At 38.9% G+C, this 27,294-nt stretch overlaps 1 protein-coding gene across 1 annotated transcript; it reads left to right on the forward strand.

Moving 5' to 3' along the window:
• Positions 1-796: 796 nt before the first annotated feature.
• hpgd (15-hydroxyprostaglandin dehydrogenase) lies at positions 797-27,268 on the forward strand. The gene is made up of 7 exons (XM_046872424.1): positions 797-955; positions 1,124-1,247; positions 6,117-6,223; positions 7,494-7,590; positions 22,601-22,677; positions 24,296-24,459; positions 27,017-27,268. Exons 1-7 carry the CDS (start codon positions 863-865, stop codon positions 27,138-27,140), a joined length of 786 nt encoding a protein of 261 aa, XP_046728380.1. The 5' UTR covers positions 797-862; the 3' UTR covers positions 27,141-27,268.
• The last annotated feature ends 26 nt before the right edge of the window (positions 27,269-27,294 follow it).

Below are 27,294 nucleotides of genomic sequence, written 5' to 3' on the forward strand. Positions count from 1 at the left end.
TATATGATTTGTACATTTGTAAAATTAGCAAATCTGATGAAAATTATTGAACCCATTGGATCAAGTGACTGTCAGCTGATTAGAAGATTTGTGATTCTTGGGTTTTATTTGCTGATATAGGTATAGATGTGTATAAATATATATATATATATATATATATATATATATATATATATATATATATATATATATATACACACACACACACACACACACACACACACACACAGGTGTGCCTTTTTTAACGTGCATCAGTTGTTTTTTTGCAGGGAAAGGGTGAGTCCAGATTTAATAGCTTTATTAGTGCTGCTACAACATTTAAGGAAAAGTAAAAAGACAGTCTATAATTCCTTTAAGGATCGTATGTATTCACAGGTGCCTTCCTCAAAAACCATCAAACATTATGATGAAACAGGGAGCATCACAGGAAAGGAAAACCAAGAGCTTCCTCTGCTGCAGAGGAAAAAATTATTAGAATCTTTTATTATTTTCTGAAAGAAAAAAAAATTATATTCCAGGCATACCGCCATCCATTACCTAACCTCAAACTAACAGTGGTTTGTTTGTTTGTATGTATGTTTGTGATTGTTGTTTACCTCTCGTGCATAATTTAACCTGTATGGCATACCACCTGCCGCAGTAGAAGTTCCTCTGTCACTGCTGGGGGTTTTTGTGTGTGTTTTTTGTTGTTTTTTTGAGAGTCGACTCTCAGGAATCGAGTCACTTCTACGGGAATCTATTCGAAACATGCAAACTAGGTGAAAAAAAGGAGCCGATTCCTTGTAGAGAATCGATTCACGAATCGGGTTCCGGCAGCTACTTAAAGCGGCGGCGCGGCGGCGCTGGGAGTCCGCGGCGGTAAATGGCGCTTCTCGGTAGAGTGGCGCTGGTGACCGGCGGAGCGCAGGGGATCGGGAGAGCTGCAGTCGAGAGCCTGCTGGAGAACCATGCTAAGGTTCTAACACCTTCATTAAGTTCATTCCTTCCTTTTCTCTCTCTCCTTCCTTTCTCTCTTTCTTTCTCTCTGTCTGTCTCTTATTAGATTTGCTTTATTCTCTGTGCGTGCGTGTGCGTGTGTGTGCGTGTGCGTGTGTGTGCGTGTGTGTGCGTGTGTGTCCTCCAGGTTGCTCTGGTAGACCTGAACCAGTCGGTCGGAGAGGAGTGTAAGAAAGAGTTGGATGAGCAGTATGGACAAGACAACTGTATCTTCATCCAGTGTGACGTCACGGATGGAGGAAAGCTGCAAGGTAACTTCAACCTTCAATACATTCAATATTCAATTTTTTTCTCTTTTTTTTACCGACATATTTATGTGCGTGAGTGTGTGAGAGTGTTTGTGTGTTTTAAGGTGTATGCATTCATGAAATCCCCTTTACTCACCTGTTCACTTTAACAAGGTGTGATTGTTACAAACACAACCAGCTTGCATTGTCGACCTCCAGAGCACCTCGGGCCAAACCCCTGGAATGTTCTCTGTTGGTTGCATAAGAAAGATAGGAGACGTCAAGACATCCTGAGATCCCTTACTTTGTCTCTGTGTGTGTGTGTGTGTGTGTGTGTGTGTGTGTGTGTGTGTGTGTGTGTGTGTAAGGTCTGTTCGTGGTGTTGTAGTAAGGATTTGGGACTTCTCAAATAAGGCAGACCGAGCATGTGTGTGTGTGTGTGTGTGTGTGTGTGTAAGATGACACCAGTTCAAAGCTTCGCAGGGCATATCTCAATACCAGGCTCAGTATCTGAAGAGTCAAATACTGTACATGATGTTCCCCCCACTAGGAGGGTTGTAACACACGCTAGGGTACGTTGTAATAGTTAGACAATAGAAGCGAACATCTGTGGACATAGGAGGCAAAAAAGGATTGCTGTAATACTGGAACAATTGTGAACACCGTCTCTCTCTCTCTCTCTCTCTCTCTCTCTCTCTCTCTCTCTTTCAGTGTGTGTGTGTGTGTGTGTGTGTGTGTGTGTGTGTGGGTTGTTTGTGAGATTACCTTCACTCAAATTCACTTTCTATTTCAGTTCTGTGTGTATATGTGTGTATGTAAATGAAGTAACTATATCATACTTTCTCAACCCCTAGAGAGCCTGTGTTTGTTTGTGTGTGTGCGTTTGTGTGCGTGTGCGTGCGTGTGTGTGCGTGTGCGTCTGTGTGTTTGTGTGTGTGTGTAAATTAAATTAGGCAACTAGAACCCATTGTACTTCCCTGTACTCTATGTACACATATAGCATACTATTACAACTTAAAGGAAACAATGGTAAACATAATCTATGTTTATTTATTTATTTATATATATATATATATATATATATATATATATATATATATATATGTGTGTGTGTGTGTGTGTGTGTGTGTGTATATATTCTAGCATCTCTTCCATTACTTATGTTTTGGGACCTCAGATGTGAAAGAATGTTAATAACCCTGGAGTGCACACTTGGTGACCCAGGGGCTGCGAAGGCAGAATTTCCCCCACACTTCCTCTGGTGTCAAGTTGCCAAATAGCCCCCTAGAGACAACACAAACATTTCTGTCGGCTGAAATGTTGAACTCTCTGAAAAATTTTCTGCCCATGCTTTCTCTACTTTTTCTTTTTTCTTTTTGAGACACTCTTTCTTAGTTGTTCTTACAGAACACATACAGGGAGTATTTCAGACTCGCCTCATCTTCTTGAAGTCAGTTTCTTTGGGTACTACAGCTTCCGGCACTTCCTGTTTGCCCACTCTGATGTCACCATGGACTGGTGACTGGATTGTTGTTACACCAGTTTGATCCATTACACATTCCGTTTGGTCAAGATCGTCAGCGACCCGTTCGAGTCGTATCAAGTGAAAGCCTAGAACTCATGTCCCGCGTAAGGCTAGATAACGCTGGACTCACTGTGGTTGTTACTTCAGATAAGGGCGTCTGCCAAAATGCTGTAAATGTAAACACCGAAATGAAAATAAATCTTGTCTGTGTGTTTTTGGGTATAAACTTGCACTGAAGTACAAATATTCCTATTTTATATATATATATATATATATATACATACAAAAGTATACATAGTTATATGTATTATATAAATATAATATAAATTAGGAGTTTTAAAGAATGGCGATCAGTTTGTGGTAATATACTATTATTTGTTAATTATTTAACAAATTACAGTATATAATTTAGCTAAACAGAGCAATTTACACTGATGTATAAACTTTACTGATTATATGTATGTGGAACGGGAGTGGGGGGGGCAGAGCGGGACGCGCTCTGTTTCAATGTCTGGCGATGCCGATAAGAAGAAGAGAGACAGTTGGGCTTTGAAACACCAAAAACACAGATAAAAATATGCATTCTAACACCAAGACAACTGAACTCTGTCGATCTCTAACGAAAGAAAGGCATATTACAACGCGGGAGATGCGAACATCCTGGCAGAATCCCAGCGTATCGCACTAAAAGCACGATGCCACGAGAGAATGTCAATATTTGTACAATATGTTGTATCTCCATTGCCGTCGCTAGATTGAAAAATTGTATCTTCATAATAGTATTTTAGTACAATTTACGTGTGTGTGTGTGTGTTTTAGTGTATGTGTATATATATATATATATATATATATATATATATATATATATATATATATATATATATAATTATATATCTTTTCAAGGGTCAATACTATAGAAGTGAAACTTGGATATATTTTAGAGAAGTCAATATCAGAATCAGAATCAGAATCAGAATCAGGTTTATTGGCCAAGTGTGTTGACACACACAAGGAATTTGGTTCCAGCTGTTTGTTACTCTCATAAATAAAACCTATACATGACAAAACAGACACGACAAGACAAAAACAGACTATACAAGACAATACAGACAATACAGACAATATGAGACAGTATAGACAGTGTGGGTAATAAATAGGGATACAGACCAGTAATGTACATAAAGTGTGGGAGTGCATGGTAGTGCAAATGACAGTATTGTGTGCCAGGTATGATGAGAGAGTTTACTATAAAACTTTGTACAGTATATAGCAGCAATAGTATATAGAAGCAATAGTGTGTGCAACACATACAGATAATGTGATGACTGAATGAATGTGATGACTGACAGTTCTGTGCAGAACAAAGTTCTGTAGCGCCTGCCAGAAGGGAGGAGCTGAAAGATGTTGTGTCCAGGGTGTGAAGGGTCATTAATGATTAATATGCAGCTTTTATAGCAGTGCAGATTTACTGTCCTCTAAAAATAACTCAACATACAGCCATTACTGTCAAAATATCTGGCAACAAAAGTGAGTACAGCTCAACCCTCAGTGATAACAGCTGTATGTTGTGTAACCAGGCAAAGTCACGTGTCCTATTTATCATGTTCATGTTTTTGTCTGCTTGACAGAACCAGACAAATTTGTGTATGGTGTATTAGAGCAGTTCAAATTTGGTGCTTCGAGTCCAATTCTCTCATACTGACCACTGGATGTTCTACATGGACCTCATGGTAAAGACTCTCTGAGGATTTGAGAATAACAATTGTTGCTCTCCACAATGATGCCGAGGCTTTACGAAGATCAGTATCACCCTGAAACTGAGTTACTGAGTCCTCGTGCTATGTGCAGAAGCTACTTCATAAAACAGATACATGAGTGCTGCAGCATTGCTTTAGAGGTTGCAGAAGCAGAAGATCCACACTGCAACAAGTCGGTTTTGCAGGCCGTCGTCCCAGAAGGAGCCTCTTCTGAAGCTGTTGCACAAAAAAAACAAACAAGCAGTTTGCTGAAGATGACCTGTGCAAGAGCATGAATTACTGGAACCATGTCCTGTGTCTGTTGAGACTAAGATAAACTTGTTTGGCTCAGATGGTGTTCAGCATGTGTGGCGACGCCCTGGTGAGGAGAACCAAGAAAACCGTGTTTTGCCTACAGTCAAGCATGGTGGTGGAAACATCATGGTCTGGGGCTGCATGAGTGCTGCTGTTACTGAGAAGCTGCGGTTCATTAATGAAAACATGGATTTCAACATGTACTGTGAGATTCTGAAGCAGAACATGATGCCCTCACTTCAGAAACTGGGATGAGCGGTAGTTTTCCAAAATAATAACGACCCTAGACAAGATGAAAAATGCCTTCCTGAGGAAGTTGAAGGTGAAGATGATGGAGTTGCCAAATATGTCTCCAGACCTGAATCCTATTGAGCACCTGCGGGAATCCTCAAGCAGAAGGTAAAGAAGCGTCATGTGTATAACATCCAGCTGCTCCGTGATGTCATTATGGAGGAGTGGAAGAGGATCCCAGCAACAACCTGTGCAGCTCTGGTTAATTCCATCCCCAGGAGGATGAAGGCAGTGCGAGAAAACAATGTGCTCACATAAAATATTCCCACTTTTGACATGTTCACTTTTCTACTCACTTTTGTTGCCAGTTATTTAGAAAATAATGGCTGTATGTTGTTATTTTTTAGAGGACATTTAATCTGTACTGTATACAAGCTGCGCACTCTCTCTCTCTCTCTCTCTCCCTCTCTCTCTCTCTCTCTCTCTCCCCCTCTCTCTCTCTCTCTCTCTCTCTCTCTCTCTCTCTCTCTCTCTCTCTCTCTCTCTCTCTCTCTCTCTCTCTCTCTCTCTCTCTCTCTCTCTCTCTCTCTCTCTCTCTCTCTCTCTCTCTCTCTCTCTCTCTCTCTCTCTCTCTCTCTCTCTCTCTCTCTCTCTCTATATATATATATATATACTAAAATATAAAAATTAAAATAGGTCAATTAACACACTTAAAAATATTTAAAGATGTACTATGGATTTGTGTTTTATTATTATTATTATTATTATTATTATTATTATTATTATTATTATTTAGCATTTAAATGGGTTTTTTTTATTGTTCATTTTAGTTTAATTTATGCCTGATCAATTTTGAATTCCATTTTACTTTAAGAAAAATTCAATAAAATATCACATCCTATTGTAAAAAATATTGTTTTATATAAAACTTCATTACTATAAAATAATACAATTGTTTTTAAATTCCTGAAAGCAACCAGTAACTTTATCTCACCTTCTCACAATGGTGCTATGACTCCTGATATAATTGTTTTCTGTCACATTTCTTTCTTCTTCTTACTAATAATCGATATTTTTTTGCTTCAGAGGCGTTCAGGGGCACGGTGGAGCGCTTTGGAAGGCTGGACATCGTCATCAACAATGCCGGAATCAACAACGAGAAGAACTGGGAGAAGACCATCGAGGTGAACCTGGTGAGGACACACTCTTTGGACTGATTGGGATTTGGACTGATTCATAGTTTACACAGCGCTGGAGTGATCACACACACACACACACACACAGACACTGCTTTAGGGCACAAACACTGGCACCTGCTATCTAGAAGATGAGATACAATCACATAGCAAACATAACACGCCCATGTAGCCACGTTCAGATTACATCGGTTACATGTGTTTGTGTCATCGCTCTTAAATAGTTATGTAGAACATCACCTCTGACAGGATGAGACGTGGACGTCTCTGTGTCAACAATATCATGCTTTTATAGACAATTTCTGAAGCTAGATGTTTATTTATTTCTTGTAGGAGTCTCCAGTGTTAAAATCTAATTACTATAAACAGAAATGTTATAATTGTTTATTTTTGAAAAGGAGAACTCGGGTAATAGCTATGATGTAGGTCATATGTCTTTGAGTATATCATGTATTCTCCATCAGTACACCCTCAAGGCTTTTATCCTTACATAATCCTGATATCGTTTTTCTGGCATGTCCTCACATGAAGTCTCGTTTTCGCACAGACGTCTTCTGATGATGTCTTAGGCAGCCGTTCAAAACAGCTCTAACAAGTCAACTAAGTAAAACTCAATTCCGATTGGTCACATGGTGCTGATTCATATTTTTTAATAAGAGCAGTTTTATGATCGTCACACTCACATGTGCTTGTTGAACAGCCTGTTTTAGATTCATCCCATCTTTCCTGTTGAAAAAAATCGTTCCACTTTGGACTTCTGGAATTAATTTCTATCGGATGTTGGGGCGTGGATGTTAGGATTTGTGTTTATTCAAATGCAAGAGCATTAAGATCAGGCACTGATTGTTAGGCGAGTTAACACTCCAGTTCTAGTTCATCCCAGGGCTCTATGCAGGAATCTCATGTTCTTCTACTTTTTGGACTTTCGGTGAATAGTGCAGGAAGTTATTATATACAGTCATGTGGTTCCAACTTTGTGGTAATTGTTTAAAGAAGAATGTAAAGTACACAAGTACACATTGGGACACCCGACTTTTTCTTGTGGTTCTTCTCCAAATTGTTACTGCAAACCTGGTGGTAAACAATGGTATTGCATGTTTTTGCAAAGCGCATGACATTTTTCCACCAATTGAACTTGAAGACCATGTCCATTGTTGAAAGCGTTTTACAAATAAAAATGAATTGAATAGACATTGAATAAAAGTGTATTTCCTGTTTAATATTAATGTAAATATGTGTGCATTTTATTATTATTTTTTTTTTCCAGACGTCTGTTATTAAAGGCACATATTTAGCTCTGGACCACATGAGCAAGGAGTATGGCAAGGAAGGAGGGGTCATCATCAACGTCTCGTCCATGGCAGGTAACATCCTCCCGCTGTTGATTATCAAATCAAATCCAATTTTATTAGTCACATACACATTCATGCAGAGAACGACATGCTGTAAAATGCTTTTTATGACTCTTTTTATGTGTAAATAAAGAAGTGGGTTTGTGAACGCTGTAGTGCGCTGACAGGCTCTTTAATTAATATTAATCATTTTAGAACAACCCTTTTCATAAGAAAATATTTTCACTAGACTTTACTTCCATAGCTTTACTCACTTGTGAAAAAATGATTGTTCAAACTTTAAAAAAAAACACAAGAACTTTTCCCTCAGGCTCGTCAGGCATCGGCGCAAAGCATAGCGACAGGCGATCAGGGCAAACGTTTCCCACTGGAGGAAAACAAAGGTGTTGACTTTACACTTTTGTTTCTGCGTATCGGATGTGTGTTTGCTTTTCGCGGTGACGCCTAAACAAATAAAACCCAGCTTTCGGTCCTAATATGGACAGACATGGGAGTTTGTTATGGAGTGCAAAAGCTGACATGGAGAAAATGCTAATTTATTTTATTATTATTATTATTATTATTATTATTATTATTATTATCATTAGTGTATAGTAAAGTCAAAGCAAATAAAATAATCTGAAAAGATTTCCTGAATGCTGGAGGTGCAAAAAGAAGTGCTCTCACAAGAGGTAATTTAATTCATGCAATTTTTTTTACTACATATATATATATATATATATTACCTAGCATAAAAAAAAAAAACCTGTGTCTGACTAACATCATTTTCATTCTAACATCTGGTCAATGTAAATGCTGGATTGTGATTGGCTTGAAGAAAAAAAACAATGCCCTACTTCTGCACTCCTGTAACCATAGTAACATCCAGTTCCAGTTCCATACAGAGTGAAACATGGAGAATTTTAGCATATGGTTTAACTTACGGTATATACAGTATAACATTAACCATAATCACACACTTTAATGATTAGGATATCTCTTAATCTCCAGCGTAATGTTTAAATGATTTGTAAACACACTCTTGGTGTCACCCAGAGGAGGATGGGTTCCCCTTTTTAATTAGGTTCCTCTCAAGGTTTCGTTCTCAAAGCATCTAAGAGAGTTTTTTCTTTCCACATTCACCCCAGGCTTCATCATCAGGAATAAATACATGGAGTTCACTTATTTACAATTTTTTGTTCTGTAATTCTTACATTCTGTAAAGCTGTTTTGAAACAACGTCCATTGTGAAAAGTGCTATAGATATAAACTTGAATTGAATTAAATTAAATTTTAAAAAATAACACATAGGGCTGAAATGATTCCTCAAGTAACTCGAGTAGTTCAAATACAAAAATATCTATTCGTTTAGTCAATTTCACTACACACAGAGCACTGTGTTTCCCAACGGACCATTATTACTGACGCACCACCCGCTAAACTCACAATGTACAGATAAGACTTTATTTAAGTTTTAAGTTTTAAGTTTTTTTCTTGCAATTCTGACTCTATTTCTTAATTTTGACAGATTTTGGAATTGCAACTTTATTTTTTGTGATTAAAGACACAATTGCGAGAAAAAAAAAATGTAATTGCATAAAAAAAAATTCATTAAAAAAGATTTTTTTATTTTTATTTAAAATAGTACGTTTGATTTTCTTAATTATATATTTGTATTTGCATTTTATGTAATTTGGCAATTAAATGGGTTTAGTTTTCACAGATTGCAATTTCAGCAATAAAAATGTAAATTTTTCTAAAAAGGAATCACATTACTAGTTCGTTTTAAGAAACCCGTCTTATTTTCTCTCGTATATTTAGTATTGCTGTTTAATAAAAAAAGGACATTTTATCCAATTAATTGATGGAATAATCGTTAGAATACTCAGTTACTAAAATGATGAGGAAACTCAAGACTCAAACTCGCCTCAACATTTGTGTGTTTTTTTTTTTTAAGTAGTTGAAAAGAAGGTTTTTGGTTCATTAATATAATTCTATTAATAGATCAGTGTGCTGAGAGTCACATTAGAGTCTTTTTTCACATAAACTGAGTTGAAAAAGTCTTGTGACAAAAATGATAATAGAAACATTATTCAATTCAATATGTTTTTATTTCTATAGCGCTTTTAACATTGGACATTGTCTGAAAGCAGCTTTACACGGATAATGCGCTAATAAAAAAATCTGTAAGATTTTCTTTATAAGTGTAAGTTTGTCCCCTAATGAGTGAGTCAGTGGCGACTGTGGCGAAGGAAAAACTTCCTGAGATAAATAAGGAAGAAACCTTAAGAGGAACCAGACTCAAAAGGAAACCCATCCTCATCTGGGTTGCACCGAATATCTATTTATTACAGTTAAACATTGTTGTTGTTGTTAGAGCCATAATAAATCATAGTTCTTTGGACACTTAAGTGCATTTGAAGGCAAATACTTTTGTATTTTTACTCAAGAGGAAGTTTAAAGAGACACTTTAACTGATTGTGTTTATGCTTTAACAACGTATTTCATCCACCACTGATCCATGGCTTCTCCTAGTCCTGAGTCCTCACTAAATAACATCCTATCAATGTTATGGTAGCAGTAAAAAGGGACTAACACACACAGACACTCTCAAAAGAACATATAACTGCTGCTAAACAACTAATGTTTACATGTACAGTATTTATTATTATAGGGACAATCTATTTGCACTAATACACATTTGCTGTACTGCTGCATGCTGCACTGTCGCTGTGTTTACTGTCTCATTGTGTTGTGTTATCAGCACTAAAGGTTGCACGTACACTATATGTAGCCTCGTTGTTAGTTTAGTTTTTGCCTAATCTTGTGTTATGCTGATTTATGGAGCACCTTGGACCTGGAAGAACGTTGTGTCGTTTCACTCTGTACTGTACTGTATGTGGTTAAACCGACTGTAAAAGCCACTTGACTTTGCCTCGACCTGAAACCGTAACCGAAACAACCACATGACCGATTCGAGGCTGCTGCAGAAATGATGAACAGCTCATCCAAAAGTGATGCTATTTTTAGCAGGCACTGTTTCACAGAGAAAGAGACGATATAAAAAAGTTTCCGTTCCGCTGAACTCCTTTTTCACTCTATACAGTATTTTTTTTTACACTTTCTTGAACTGCAGCTCTTATCTTTTTTCCATCTCTCCAGCTATTTTTCCCTCTCATCTCAGATACTGACTCACCGACTCCAAGTCCAACCTTCTCCTTTAGGCCTCCAGTTGAGAAAATAATTAAAATCAAGCAGTTTTTTATTTCAGCAGAACTTGAGTCAGAAACAAAAAACAACTTCTGAAGTGAAAGCTTTAAACCCTAAACTCTGTGAGACTCTGTTGTTAGGAAAGAAAGAAGCTAATCTGTCCTATAAGTAGCAGGATGTTTGCTAACAATCTTTCAGGCGTACTTTCGCGTACAGGCGTGTTACAGTATAGGCTACAGCCATGCTAGCTGTTCAAATCAAACATGCTAATGTTACAAACTACAAAGTATAGATGCTAAGCACTGCTTGATGCTGGAACTCTTTTTGCTAATCAAATGAATCATCATGGCTGGATATTTGTCCAAAGAGCAAACCAGTGGCAACTGTAGCATTGAAAAACTCTTTCAATGGTATGAGGAAGAAACCTTGAAAGTAACCAGACCCAACAGGGATCCCTTCCTCATCAGGGTGACACCAAATGACACCGAATTTACTGTCTGTCACTGTTAAGGTTAATTTGGGACACACAACATCTCCTGTTGCTTTTCTGCTGAATTTCATATCAATGTATCAAACATCACTGCAGAAAAAGCAAACAGTGAAATGACATATTTTTCTTCTGAGCTAAGAATCAATGAATGTAGGTGTATGTACTTTTTTTTTGCCAGCAATGACGCAACAGATTTCTTACAGGAATAACAAAGCGAAAATGACTAAACATTGCTACACAGTTCACGAGAACTTCAAGGGTGGGATTTAAAGGGCAGAGGTTTTCCCTTTTGCATTCTACACCTTTTTTCTTGGTGCAAAAAAACTAATTCATGAACAAAATGATTCATTAAAATGCAAACAGGAGACAGTTGTTTGTAACAGTGCTGTTGATGGATATTAAACATTCCTGGGTAATAGACAAATATGTCTCAATAATACGTGTGTGTGTGTGTGTGTGTGTGTGTGTGTGTGTGTGTGTTTGATAGTAGTAGTAAGAGTAGGAGTAGAAGTTTTAAAAGCTGATGAGTGATGAATTTGCGTTCTGCTCCTAATCCTCTGGCTTGCTGAGTTTTAGCTGGAGAAGCTCCATGTAGGTTCAAGGGTCCTGGAATGCAGGCAAAGCCTGAACTACAGTGTGTGTTTGAGTGTGTGTGTGTGTGTGTGTGTGTGTGTGTGTGTGTGTGTGTGTGTGTGTGTGTGTGTTGGAGCCCTGGCTGTTTCCTCAGCGTTTCTCATCTGTCCAAGTGCTAACAGCTGCAGGTCTTTCACACTGTAGATAAACAGCAGCATTGAATAAGCTGATTCTCTTCATTTCACTCGTCTTCTTTTCCTTTTCCTCTAATCATTATTAATGGGAGCATGATTACGCTGAGTCCCAAAGGTATTGGAACACCCAACTTTTCCAGCCAGATGCAGTTCTTCTCCAAACTGTAACACAAAATTTGAGAAACTTTCTCCTATTGTGAACAAGGAGACAAAACCTGTTCCAGCATGACAATGCCCCTGTGCATTAAGCTAGCTCCATGAAGATATACTTTACATGTGTTGAAGTGGAAGATCCCCTGTTATTGAGTTTTAACCCTGCACTGCACCCTAGGCCTCCTCACCTGACCTGCATCAGTAACACCCTAATGGCTGAATCAATCTCTAATAAAAATTGGAGCAAATGGGTATTTTCATAACTTACGAATTAAAGCCTTCGACAGTCTCAGTCCACTATTATGCACTTTTCTTTCCATGGGTTTCAGGATCATGAAGGTCACAGTCTAACTAACCTTCTACACTTCCATGCATCTTTGTTTACCATTTAAAAGGAAAAAGTTTATTGTTTATTACACTATTTAGTCAATGGCTTCAAAGCTACCAGTTATAACATTGAGTTGCTGTAATGATTTGCATACTGGGTGTGATTGGTCCAATGTTGTGACATCACTACCTAAGTTTTAAAAACTTTTCTACAGAGGTCCTAATAAACTGTTTTATTCACAGTAAAACGGATTGTGACCTGACCATGGAAGATTTAAACATTTATCAAATTAACCCCTTTAAGGAACTTCAGGAGTAGTTTAAACCTAATTCTCTATTTCATTTCAGCCCACGTAAGTCCTTACAGCTGCTTTCTGTCACAACGCTGAATGTTCCAAGGTCAAATAACAGATTGTGCTATGTAAACTGAGTCGTCACAATCGTCACAGCATGGAGAGGAATGAAAGCAAATCAAACAGATTGCATAAGTGGGTTTTCTGAAAGGAGTACTCCTCTTTAACCGAGTCAAGAAAACGAAATGTGACGAACAAAATGAGATCCGGGCAGCGTGAGCTGAAATGTGTGTCATGCTTTTCAACAATAGCAAAAGTTTGCGATTGAGGGACACTTTGGGATGTGTTTCTGTTTGTGACGTGTTTAATTCAGACACTCATATACACACATCCCATTCCACCTTTAGTCCCCATTTGCTCCTATTATAACCTCAACTTTTCCGGAAAGATGTTCCAATAGACTTTGTCAAGATTTGTGCTCAAGTGTGTTAGTAAAGTCTGGAATTGATGTAGGTGAGGTGAGGAGTCCTGGGGTGCGGTCAGTGTCGATATTCATCCCAAAGGTGTTCAAGAGAGTTGGAGCACTCTTGCAGAACCATTTAAAACAGATCCTTGTAGAGCACGTTTGGGTCTACTAGTTTAAGAGAAGGGAAAACTTAATGGTATCAAAAACATCCTTAACATTTTTGTGCCTTTAAGTTTGTGGTAACAGTTTGTGAAAGATTTACATTTGACAGGTTTCCTAATACTTTTGTCCATAGAGTATATGGATATAGATCATTAACATACAGTGCATCTGGAAAGTTTTTACAGCTTCACTTTATCCACATTTTGTTATGTTACAGTTTTATTCCAAACTGGAAAATATTTATTATTTAACTCTGAATTCTACAAACAATAACCCATAATGACAACGTGGAAGAAGTTTGTTAGAAATGTTTGCAAATGTATTAAATAGAAAAAAACTTAAATATCACATGTACATAAATATTCACAGCTGTTGCCATGACACTCAACATTGTGCTCAGGTGTATCCTGTTTCCACTGATCTTCCTTGAGATGTTTCTACAACTTGATTGGAGTCCACCTGTGGTAAATTCAGTTAATTGAACATAATTAGGAAAGTCACACACCTGATCTATATGAGGTCCCACAGTTAACAGTACATGTCAGAGCACAAACCAAGCCATGAAGTCCAAGGAATTGTCTGTAGACCTCAGAGTAAGAATTATATCGAAGCACAGATCTGGGGAAGGAAACAGAAAGATTTCTGCAGCATTGAATGTCCCAATGAGCACAATGGCCTCCATCATCCATAAATAGAAGAGGTTTGGAACCACCAGGACCAGAAGAACAATCATCTCTGCAGCACTCCACCAATCAGGCCTGTATGGTAGAGGGCCCAGACGGGAGCCACTTCTCAGTAAAAGGCACTTGACAGCCCCCCTGGAGTAAAAGGCACCTGAAGGACACTCAGACCATGAGAGATAAAGATTGAACTCTTTGGCCTGAATGCCAAACGTCATGTCTGGAGGAAACCTGGCCATCTCTACAGTGACGCATGGTGGTGGCATGAGCATGACGTTGGAATGTTTTTTAGTGGCAGGAACCGGAAGACTGGTCAGGATCGAGGGAAAGATAAATGTAGCACTATACATAGACATCCTTGATGAAAACCAGCTCCAGAGCGCTCTGGACCTCAGACTAGGCCGGTGGGACAAAGACAAAGAAAGGATGACTCTGTGAATGTCTTTGAGAGGCCCAGCCAGAGCCCAGACATGAACCTGATTGAACATCTTGGAGAAATCTAAAAATGGCTGTGCACTGACACTCCCCATCCAACCTGATGGAGCTTGAGAAGTTCTGCAAAGAAGAATGGGACAAACTGCCAAAAATAGGTGTCAAGCTTGTAGCATCAAACTCAAAAGATTGAGGCTGTAATTGGTGCCAAATGAGTTTTAACAAAGTATTGAACAAAAGCTGTGAATATTTATGTACGTGATTTTTTTTTTGTTGCTGTTGTTTTTTTTATATAATTTTCAAAGATTTCAAACAAACGTCTTTCACATTGTCATTATGGGGTTTTGTTTGTAGAATTTTGGGGAAAATAATTATTTTAATCCATTTTGGAATGAGACTGTAAGATAAAATGTGGAGAAAGTGCTGGGAATACTTTACTGCTGGGAATACTGTAGCTAAGCATCAAAACCATGCATTCTGTCAGTGTTAACATTAGCCTGTTCTTTTTTTTTTTTTGCTCGAGCAGAGGAACTAGACTCGGTTAAACAAAACATGACATTCCCTCTAAACACGCTTGAGGCACGTTCAAACACGAGCATATGGTCTTCAGATGGCTGAGAGTAATACTGCTCATGGGCTAAAGAGAGTCTTGTGATGAGAGTCGGTGATAGGCAAAGTACCCGGATCTGTTTCAGTTTTTACAAACACCCCACGTGCGCACAACACCCCAACTCCCACACCCACACCCACCCACACACACACACACTGCTCCATGCACCAAGGCTATGTTATGACGGCTTGTCTAATGAGGAATTTATTCAGGTCAGACTACTGTACAGTTCGAACTCAATGAATAAATCTGATTTACTGTCTTGCATTCAGCATTGAGACTCTTTAAGCTCCGTGGTGTTCATTTTCGTAAAGAAATATGTTACAGCTATAAAAATAGAACATTATGTTTACTGCATTTGGCAGACACCCGTATCCAAAGCAATTTACATCTGAGCAGTTAAAGGCCTTGCTCCAGGGCCCAACAGCAGCAGCTTGGTAGTGCTGGGATTTGATCCTGTGACCTTCCAGTCCAGAGTCTAACGACTTAACCACTGAGCTACAGGTTAAATAATATAAATTGGGATTGGCAGAGAGATAAAAAAAAAAAGAAGACAGGATTACAAGGAGATGCAGCAGCAGGTGAAGAGGGATGTGGCGAAAGCCAAGGAAAAGGCTGTAGGAGAAGTTGGACACTAAGGAAGGAGAAAAGGATTTGTACCGATTGGTCAGGCAGAGGAACCGAGCTGGGAAGGATGTGCTGCAAGTTAGAGCAATAAAGGATGGAGATGGAAATGTGTTGACTAGTGAGGAGAGTGTGTTGAGAGGATGGAGGGAGTATTTTGAGCAGCTGATGAACGAGGACAATGAGAGAGAGAGAAGGTTGGATGATGTGGAGATGGTAAAACAGGATGTAGATAGGATTAGTAAAGAGGAAGTGAGAGCAGCGATTAGGAGGGTGAAAAGTCGGTTGGACCAGATGACCAGAAGCGTGGAGATGTTTAGGAGAGATGCAGTGGAGTTTTTAACCAGATTGTTCAACAAGATTTTGGATGGTGAGAGGATGCCTGAGGAATGGAGAAGAAGTGTGCTGGTACTGATCTTTTAAAATAAAGGAGATGTGCAGACCTGCAGTAACTACAGGGGGATTAAGTCGATCAGTCACACCATGAAGTTATGGGAAAGAGTAGTGGAAGCCAGGCTGAGAGAAGAGGTGACCATCTGTGAGCAGCAGTATGGTTAGATGCCGAGGAAGAGCACCACAGACACATTATTTGCTTTGAGGATGTTGATGGAGAAGTATAGAGAAGGTCAGAAGGAGTTGCATTGTGTGTTTGTGGATTTAGAGAAAGCATACGACAGGGTGGAGAGAGGAGCTGTGGTATTGTATGAGGAAGTCAGTTCACAATGGACATTCTCCCAAAGCAGCTTTAAAGAATTTAAGAGATAAGATGAATTACAGTCATTTGACGTTGTGGAACCATGACGTACTGAGCAGGTCATAAAATAGATCAACACCTGAGATAATCACAGATCCAACACCAGCTCCTCCATGCCAGAAACTTTAAACACTCAAAGAGGTCCAATGTCCAAACTCCACATGAGGTTGGGTCCAATTGGCACTGGTACATCCCTAGATGGTTTGGGATGTTTGCGAGTTCGGCATCTACTTCTTTAAAGGTCCATAATCTTCAGGAGGTGGGACATGACTGGGGCTTGAGCAACCTCAGGAAGCCCCGGAATGGGTAAAGAGAGAGAATCAGTGGAGAGAAATTAGATGTTCTGGAGCACAAGGTTATGATATGTGATGTGTGTTATGTGTAGAACTCACTTAAAAGGTACGTCTTTAATCTGCACTTAAACTGGGTGAGTGTGTCTGAGCCCCAAACCCTGTCAGGAAGACTATTCCAGAGTTTAGGAGCTAAATGTGAGAAAGATCTACCTCCTTTAGTGGACTTTGCTATTCTAGGAACTACTAGAAGTCCGGAGTTTTGAGACCTCAAGGAGCGTGATGTAATGTAGCGTGTTAAAAGACTGGAGAGATACATGGGAGATTAACCATTTTGTGTTTTGTAGGTAAGTAGCAGTAGTTTGTAGGCGATTCAAAACGTGACAGGTAGGCAGTGTAAGGATGAGGAGACTGGGGTTATATGATCATATCTTCTCCACCTTGTGAGAACTCTGACTGCTGCATTCTGAACAAACTGTAGCTCGTTTATTAATGATGCAGGACATCCACCTAGTAATGCATTAAGAGGTCATGAACGCATGGACGAGCTTCTCTGCATCAGATATAAACAGCATGTTTCTTAGCTTAGCAATATTTCGAAAGAAGAAGAAGAACAAGGCTGTTTTTCTAATATGGTTGAAATGATTTTCAAAAGACAAGTTGCTGACTAAAATAATGTGAGAAGAGTGGAGAAAAGTGGCAGAAGTGATTTGTGAGGGAAAACATGCAGGTAGTTGTTATAGAGGACAGGGGGGTATGGAGATGGATGATTGCCTGAAAGAAGATCCGTATGTGTGTATATATATATATATATATATATATATATATATATATATATATATATATATATATACACACACACTCTATATATTTTAGGGGTGTAACCTACACAAAATTCACAGTACGTAGATTTTACATTTGTGAACATTAACAGTTTACATTTTTTAAAACAATGTTTAATAAAATGGCTGCTTTGTTAAATAATCTCTAAAATATTTTTTTATATAAAAAAATTCTATATATAACAATAATAAAAAAAATTAAATTGGCACAAATTAAACTGTTTAAATAAAAGTAGTCATTACTACTACTACTGTTTTAGTGTCACGCTGGTAATTGGACCTCACGTCATATTAATAAATTCATACAAAAGAATTTTGTAACCCAATGAATGTATCCAGGCTGAACAACCACCATGTAGAACACAAGCAGAGAAAAGATGATGATCAGGAACGTCTCTGTTCTCAGTCATGTTTACATCACTGACTCCCTCTGTCTCATCCACGTTAACCCCCAGACTTCTTACTGCCTTCTGCCTGGTCGTTGTGAGCTTCATAAACTCGTCTACATCTCCGGTGTGTGAGAGACAGGAAATGATACACCAGTGGATTAAAAAAGCCTCGCAATAACAAGAAATATGTTGATGGGCTGAAATATTGATCACCACTAAATAGATTGAAACTAAAGTAACGAGTCTGGTTTGAAAATGTTAGAAGTAGAAAGTACAGATAAAACTTTATTTCGGCTTCTCCCGTTAGGGGTCGCCACAGCGGATCCTCCGCACGTTTGATTTGGCACATGTTTTTACGCTGGATGCCCTTCCTAACGCAACCCTCCCCAATTTATCCGGGCTTGGGACCGGCACTGAGAGTGGCTGGGGATGGTTCCCGGTCAGGGATTGGAATATAGTTATAGTACAATCTGTGTTCCCTCAGGAACACAGATTGTACTATAACTATATTCCAATCGTAAAAATTGCATTTAGTACAAATATGCACCGAACAAAAAGCCCTGTACCAAAAAAATTCAAGACGAATGCGTGTACCATTACACCCCTATTATATATATACATTATATACAATTATAGAATTTAGAAGCATCAACATCTGCTCCAGTTTCTATCCAACTCTTAACACATGCTAGATAGATTGCCCCTAGATATTTATTTTTTTGGTTGTTTTTTTATCTATTTATTTAATTATTTTATGACTGGAACCATTTCCTTATAAACAGCCTTAAATCCATTGAGATTCATTGCAGTATTCTTTTTTTTTCCGATCGATGGGGTGCAATAACTTTTAAACTTATAACAAAACATCGAAAAATCGCTATTTTGGAAATTACAGGTTAATTTTTCTTAGCATGTTCATCAGGATCCACCACATTCCTGACTTACATTCCTGCTGAAGGTTTGCTTAAAATACAGCTAATTATCACAAATCTCATCCCTAGATCATCACACACATTAAATCGTCTCAGTTCTGGTGCCATATGACCCAACGGTCAGAATAGAAACGGACGAATTTGGTTTAATTTTGAAGCCGAAACACGGCAATGGAGGCGTGGCTTAACGTTTGAGGGCGGAGTTGTAGTTGTTAGTGATTCGGACGGTCCTTCAAATTTGCTTTGTACATGTATATTTTTTTGGAATGGCTTTATTCTTATATACCGAAAAATAAAGGGTGCATAAGCATAATCGTGTATTATAATCTTAGATAAAGTGGGAAAATGGGTAGATCGTTTACAAAGCAAAACATGTGAAAGTTGCAGTTGTATCCGCCCAATACATGTCACAATAATTGCATGCAATTAAAGCGTCACCTGGTCTACTGAATACTGTTCTAGGAAGAATAAGACTTCCTGGAAAACCTAAACAAACAAGTACATGAAGATCGAGCAGATAGAAGAACAAGTCCGGGCCAAAAGTACTGATTAGGTTTTGTGTGTGTGTGTGTGTGTGTGTGTGTGTGTGTGTGTGTGTGTGTGTGTGTGTGTGTGTGTGTGTTTGAATGCATACATAATCAGAATATCCCATATGTATACACATATATGTATACCAAAATAAATACACGCTCTACCACGAGACAACTGAACTCAACCGCTGATGAGGGTAAAGGTGGGAGATGCGTACATCCTGGCGGCATCCCAATGTTTCATACCACATGAATGCTTCCACATTTGCTGTATCACTATCAGTATTTTAAGAGAAAAAAATCTGAAGTTGAACCATCATAACTTATGAACTACCTGTATGTATGTATATATATATATATATAATACCTGCTGTCCTTCCACTTTCTGCATGCAGTTTTTCTGCAACACAGTTCTTGTGCTGATATGAATTATTAATTGCCAGAGGATCTTTGGAACTCTTCAGCTATGGAATTAGCAGAATGTAGGTGACTTTTCATTCCAGCACCTCAGCATTCGGTTATCCCTGTACTGTGACTGTACATAGTGTTCCCCTCGGTCTTCCACATGTTCCTAAACCCTTCCACTGTCCAATAATAGCACTACATTTACAGCAGTGGAGGGGTTAAGGGCCTTGTTTAGGAGGTGGACAGATCATTTCTCCAAACATTCAGCTGAAATACTTTGCCATGCCTCTTGTAAAACTTGCCAAGGGGGTTCCTCAATAGTTGGAGATTTCTTTCTGACTTTGGGATCCAGTTTATCCAATAAATTGAAGAAATGGTTAAAAGTCATTTGTCATTTGTAATGTTATTGTATGTGTGATAACTTACTGTGTTTTTGCCTTTTTAAAATCTGGCATGGCGAAACAAATAAAAATTAGCCATTGAGGCTAACACTAGCTTATTTACAGTATTGTACCGTTGGTCAATGAGCACCGCCGCTATTAAATAATTAAATAAATAAATAAAATAAATAAATAAATAAAGAGCAGTTCAATAGGATTTAGGTGCAGTGACTGGGAGGTCATTCTATTATAGATATCACTCCAGACGACTCTCTAAATAACGCTTAAAGAACTTGGACGTACGCTTCGGCTCATCGTCTTGTACGGTGAAGTCGGTTCCAATGAGCCGCAGTCCAGACGGAATCTCATCGTGTTGAAGTTTGGAATGGTTCTTTTCACTTTCCGGAATAAGTCTTTAAACTTCCCTGGTCCAAAACCATTTCGCTTCCACCTCCATGTTTGACTGTGGGGGTGAGGGAGTCTGATCAAATCTTCTCTCTCTTCTGTTAGAGCCAAAAATGGCCTTCACAGAACTTTCTCGAAGTCATCCACTGTCCAGTTCTGCATGCGTCTGCAAGATTAGGTGTTTTTATACTTTTGACAGTTTGAAAGTGCTTTTTGGGACTGTATATATATGTATTTAAACACACACCATGGTCTGTCTAAAAATTTGATTCTGATCAGCTGGAAGCTGCAGTATTTACTTTGGAAGCACAACCTTTCCGGTGTGATATTTCTGCACTTACAGCAACAGCTGTCATCTCTGCAACACGTCTCTGTGGCATTACCTCATTCCATACTTACCTCTTTATCACATCCTGATGCAGAGTTTGTAGTCATATGACCTTTTGCGGGGAAAACACATGAAAACAGAGGCTCCCATTGTCCCGGCAAGGATTAGTCTTGTCAACAGCGTGTTTGCATTCACTCATCTAGAACCCACAGGAAGCTCTTTAATTGTAAACGCTGCCTTTGCATGTCTTCGTCTCGGTAATTGAAGGCTTGGTGCCGGTCGTAAAGTTGTTTATCATGTCAGAGCCTCGAGGTTCGAGGCGACGGATTAAGAACACAAATGCGGCGTGATAGCAGAGACAAAAAACTAAACAGAGCCGACAAACATCTGAAATTTATTAGTGCGTAGAAAGAAAAAGAGCATGAAGAGGTTCCGTGTGTGTCTATAAAGAAAAAGTGGTGCTGAGCCTGAAGATTTATTTAGTGCAGGAAATGATCCTTGGCCAATTTTTAGTCCTGGAGCATGGCTTTTTGTTTGAGCGCTCGGCTGCTGGAGGGAATTTTTAATGCGCTGCTTTAAAACTGACGGATGAAAAGAAAAAATTTGCTCCAGTTTTTTTTTTTTTTTCCATGACGACTTTGGGAATGGTGACACAGTGATGCTGTGGGTGCTGCTTTTTCATTGATCCTGGAAGACTGAATTAGTGCAAGAACATTCAATATATCGATCGATGCGTAGGAAGCGATGCGATGCGACAAATTGGTTCAATAGGTGTCGTCGTTTCTATTTGAGGTCAACCAATTCATCGGTTTTGGATATTAATCGGCACCGGACGTTAATTGCTGGAACTGTCAGCTATCGGCAAAAATCCATACCGATAGTTTTTCCGTCTTTCGGTCCGCTGTCATTACAATAGCGGACCCTAGAGGCAAATTTGTTTGTTTGTTTTTACACGTAAGACGCTATATTATAGCGCTATATTATATGTTATTTATAATTTATTCATCATATAATTCTATTTATTAATGAATATTTTCATATTTATTACCTTTAGCACATTTTCATGATTCAGTACTGTTTTTTTGTTGTTGTTGTTTTTTTATATGAAGTTCAGCACTATTTCACGTCGAGTGTTATATATAATCGGTTATCAGCAAATATAATCCAATCTAAGTATCCCTTATCAGTCGACCTTTAGTTTCTATAGTAACGACTTACACAGGAAATTATTGCTAGTCTTTACATAATCTTAACATGCTAACGTGTGTAGAGTTTACGGAAGGAGTCTCCAGTGTCAGTGAGTACGGATTCAGATACGGGGCAGGGTTTATATTTTCTTTTTAAATTCTTATTCGAGGAAAAATGGCAATCGTTTGTCAACAATATTTTACTCCACTTCATCACATTACTTCTAATATAATGGATAATTTTTCGACATCAGAACAACCGTCACATGTCACAGAATCTGCTCCTGCTGTGTTTTTTTCTGTGTCGTGTGTAAATTGTTTACCCGTGTTTAAGGCTGGAAGGATTAAATGACCATGTTTTGACCAAGTGTTGTTTGTTTCCTACAGCATTCCTTCATTCCCCTTATCAGCCGGTCTACACGGCCACCAAACACGGCGTGATCGGCTTCTCCAGATCCCTGGCGGTGAGTGAATCTAGCACTTTCGCTTGCTCAGCATCCTGACCCTCATACAGAGCCTGGAATAGAATCTACATACCAATTGTTAACATAAATCAGCTAGATGATGAACTATAGGGTCGTATATCAGCGAAATCTTTTATCACGCCCTTGTTGATTTGAGCTATTTCCTTACTGAGGGAATCCAGGGTTCGTCTGAGGGAACCATTTTAGGGTTCGCTCCGTTACCATATTTGGGCAAATGTGCTAAATTAGGTCCTTGGGGGAGTAAGGAATGATGTGGACTTAAGGAGAAAATGCAGAAATGATAGCGATCTGATGCCATATAAGACACAGCTTATTTGGTGCAATAATTTCAAGCCTAAAATATATAGCAAAGTATTTCTGATTGCTAGTTTTATGATTGCTAGCTTTATCATTGCTACTTTGCTGGCTAATGAAATTATTATATAGTGTTGCATTGCAATTTTTCATTATTTTATGTTGTTTAAAAGCCCAGACACCACCAGATTTGATACAGTTCACTCCCACGTTCATTGTTTACTCGATTCATTAGGCCGAGTCGTAGAAATTCCACTTTTCGTGTCCCCCTCCCCCTGCTCTAGTCCTGCAAGTGGCCACTTGTTTGATGCAGCCGTTCCTCGTTTTCTGAGCCGGGCCTGAAGAGAAGTCCACTGGCCAAGATGTAGGTGTATGCGGCTGTTCACCATCGTTTTCCCAGCCACCAAATGTAATCACTCACCAGGATGTTGCTATCCAAGTGCTGTGTTTTTTATGTCTTTATGCAATTGTTTTTTATGCATTACTTTTACTTTACTCTCCACCATATATGTAACTTTTCATTTTATCTGTAACTTGACACCATATCCGGATATCATTACATTATCTGTAACTCCCCACCATATCTATGACTTCCCACCATATCTGTAACTCTCCACTATATCTGTAACTTGACACTAATCTGAATATCATTACATTATCTCAAACTCTTCACAATATCTGTAACTCTCCACCATATCTGTAACTTTTTACCATATCTGTAACTTTTTAGCATATCTGTAACTCTCCACCATATCTGTAACTTAACACCATATCTATGACTTCCCACCATATCTGTAACTTAACACCATATCTGTAACTCCCCACCATATCTGTAACTTGACACCATATCTGTAACTCCCCACCACATCTGTAACTCTCCACCACATCTGTAACTCCCCACCATATCTGTAACTCCCCACCACATCTGTAACTCCCCACCATATCTGTAACTCCCCACCACATCTGTAACTCCCCACCATATCTGTAACTCCCCACCATATCTGTAACTCTCCACCATATCTGTAACTCTCCACCATATCTGTAACTCCCCACCATATCTGTAACTATTGGCCAACAAATTGCATGATAAGAGTAATATGTTGAAGGCTAGTGAGAAATGTTGGACAAGTCACCAAGTTGAAAAATGAGTCCTTCAAGTTGGGAAATGCTCCAAGCCACTGTGATTTATTACACACACACACACACACACACACACACACACACTGATCACAGATCCAGAATGTTGACTCACTGTTTGTGCTATGTGTGCACTCAGACTGAACTTTTTTGTCATTGTGGGCAGGACGCATCGGAGCATTGCAACTACGGAGTGAGGATTAATGTCCTGTGTCCAGCCTTCGTGGACACGCAGCTCCTCCTTAGCGTCGAGCGTGAAGAAACCATGGGCAAATTCATTAAATACAAAGACGATTTAAAGCAGAAGATGGACAAGTTCGGGGTTTTAAAGTGAGTATTTGAATAATTTGCAGAATGTGTTTCATTTAATGATGCAAAACTGTCCACATTTCAATTTATAAATTACTAGAGAGATCAGTGGAAGAGTGGTGGAGATGGAGGGATAAGTGATGCACTGGTGGAGAATGAAGGGATCATTGAAACAGTGGTGGAGGAAGGAGGGATCAGTGGAGGTGTGATAGGGGTTGGGGGGATCAGTAGGGTGGTGCTAGAGGATGAAGGGACCAGTGGAAGAGTGGTAGAAGATGGAGGGATCAGTGGAGCAGTGGTGGAAAATGGGAGGATCAGTGCTAGAAGATAGAGGGATTAGTGGAAGAGTGGTGGAGATGGAGTAATGAGTAATGCAGTGGTGGAAAATGGAGAGATCAGTGGAGGAGTGGTGGAGGATGGAGGGATCAGTGGAGCAGTGGAAGAGGATGGAAGGATCAGTGGTCCAGTGGTAGAGGATGGAAGGATCAGTGGAGCAGTGGTAGAGGATGGAAGGATCAGTGCAGCAGTGGTAAAGGAAGGAAGGATCAGTGGAGCACTGGTAGGGGATGAAAGGATCAGTGGAGCAGTGGTAAAGGAAGGAAGGAACAGAGGAGCAGTGGTAGAGGATGGAAGGATCAGTGGAGCATAGTGAGAAAAGTGCTGAAAGGTTTGGTTTTATAGACGTGCTTCATTCCCGATCAATTTGAGAGGTCAAACATCTCATCATCATAGGTAGATCTTCCAGGATTGAGTTGCAGAAGACCAATCTTGGGATGACGAAGAACTGAAGAAGTACCTGAGAACCCAGTGTAGCTAAAAACGAATTTGACTAGAATTGTAATGGAAAAAAAATGGACATGACCATGTCATATTGCCAGATTGTGTGAAGAAATGTTGAAGGTTGCCTGCAGTGTCAGAAGTTAAACTCACAGAGATGTCTATAAAGATCAAAAGATCTTGAAGTGGAAATCAATTACCTGGGATGTACAGTTCAGTAGTTCTGCTGTCTTTCATACACAAAGTATGGTACATGCATTCCTCCAGCAGTACGTCATGTTCACGCTTGAGCAGAACATTTGCCATTATCTTAATGCGACTGCTCTTGTTTCTGTCAAAGGAACTTGTTTTTAACAATGCTTAGTGACTCATTGGGATACGGCGATAATAAAGCAGTCACTCGCCAGGAAACTAAACGCCTTCTTAATTGTGCACTCATTGTAATGTTTATCCATCATCAGCGAGATCTCACTGCAAATCTTTCAGGTTTAATGTCTTTAAGAAACACTTTTAAGAAAACAATTTTCAGCTGCTTGTGCTAAAGTGCCGTTCGACTGCCTACGTACTGTACAAGAAACAGCAAAACACTGAAGTACTAGTATTTCATTAAAATAGGGTAAAGAGTGCCTCAAGTGGGGATAAAGTGACCTACAGGGCAGAAACCTGTTCTGTAGACTGATGACTGATAATGTTGGTCAGATGGCAGCCTGGTGATTTGATCTGGTTTTGGATCACTCTGGTCTGGAGTGATTTCTTTGAGCTTGTGATTATAAAGGAGTTCCTCAAGGCTGGGTCCTAAAACCGTTAAATTACAGACTCATTCTCTTTTATTGAGGCTCATCAGCAAATTTATAATATGTACAGATTTCACTTTGACATGAGGTCAAGTAGATCTATAGAAAAGTGTGATATTCCTGGGATTTTTTTTAAATGTCAGTAGTTGAAGTTAACAGGAACAATGGACAATTCCTGAGTGACTAACTGGTGTCTAAAAGACCATTTCTGATTGGTCCAAGCATCTCTAAAACAGCAGGTCTTGTGGAACAGATGGAACAGTCTTTTTTTTCTTTCTTTCTTTCTTTCTTTCTTTCTTTCTTTCTTTCTTTCTTTCTTTCTTTATTTATTTATTTGTAATGATTACATATTGTGCATTTCTTTTAACCAAATTTATTTATTTAAAACATTTTTAAAAAAACATTTTTTTATGAATGTGGGAGTTCCATTTATTTATTAATTTATTTGGTTGGTTTTTTTTATTGATTGATTGGTTGATTGATTTATTGTTATATTCCTTTGGCATAATGCACGTTTTTATTTGTCCAATTTCTCAAATCATCTCAGGAAGAATTTTTTTGTCTCTCTTTTTTTAATTGACATTTTAATGCAAGTTCATGGTTAAAATATTTAACTTTTTTATATATAATTTTTTACAAAAAAAATTCCTCTTTGTTGGCACATTCGTGGGTTTTATTGTTTACCTGTGATTCCATGATGGAGAAACGTCCCAAATGAAACATTTGAAATTTTATATTCTCCAATACCGCATACACTTACATATGGAAGCGGAAGCTCAGTGCTTAAGAAGTTGGAAATCTGATTTAAAGGTCACGAGTTCAAATCCCAACACTGCCAAGCTGCAAGGCCCTTAGTCAAGGCTTAAATAAGTCGCTCTGGATAAAGACGTCTGACAAATGCCATAAACGTACTGTAATTTGATGATCACTGTAATGAACTTATCCTGTGTGTGTGTGTGTGTGTGTGTGTGTGTGTGTGTGTGTGTGTGTGTGTGTGTGTGTTCTAGGCCATCTCTGATCGCAGAGGGAATGATGCGCCTTATAACAGACGAGAGCCTCAACGGAGCCGTGATGAAGATCACCTGCTCTAAAGGGATTCACTTCCACGTGTACGAGCCTCTGTCAGCCTGAACCAGCACTTAATCAGCTGCTCTCTCGGCTCAGGGCTCTCATTCAGCAGCTTGTCCAGACTGGTCTCCAGAACAATCCGAGATCAGCACAGATGTGCCCGGGATTCCTGAAGACGTTGGCTGTTGCAAACACAAAGAATGAGTTAAGACACATC

The sequence above is a fragment of the Silurus meridionalis genome, chromosome 2 (assembly GCF_014805685.1).
Source record: "Silurus meridionalis isolate SWU-2019-XX chromosome 2, ASM1480568v1, whole genome shotgun sequence".
Lineage (NCBI taxonomy): Eukaryota > Metazoa > Chordata > Actinopteri > Siluriformes > Siluridae > Silurus > Silurus meridionalis.

Excerpts from the sequence above, each read along its gene's own strand:
- hpgd (XM_046872424.1), top strand. The coding sequence starts at position 863 with ATGGCGCTTCTCGGTAGAGTGGCGCTGGTGACCGGCGGAGCGCAGGGG. Across the intron at positions 22,678-24,295 it reads GCTTCTCCAGATCCCTGGCG|GACGCATCGGAGCATTGCAA; the intron begins GTGAGTGAATCT and ends CATTGTGGGCAG. Across the intron at positions 24,460-27,016 it reads GACAAGTTCGGGGTTTTAAA|GCCATCTCTGATCGCAGAGG; the intron begins GTGAGTATTTGA and ends TGTGTGTTCTAG.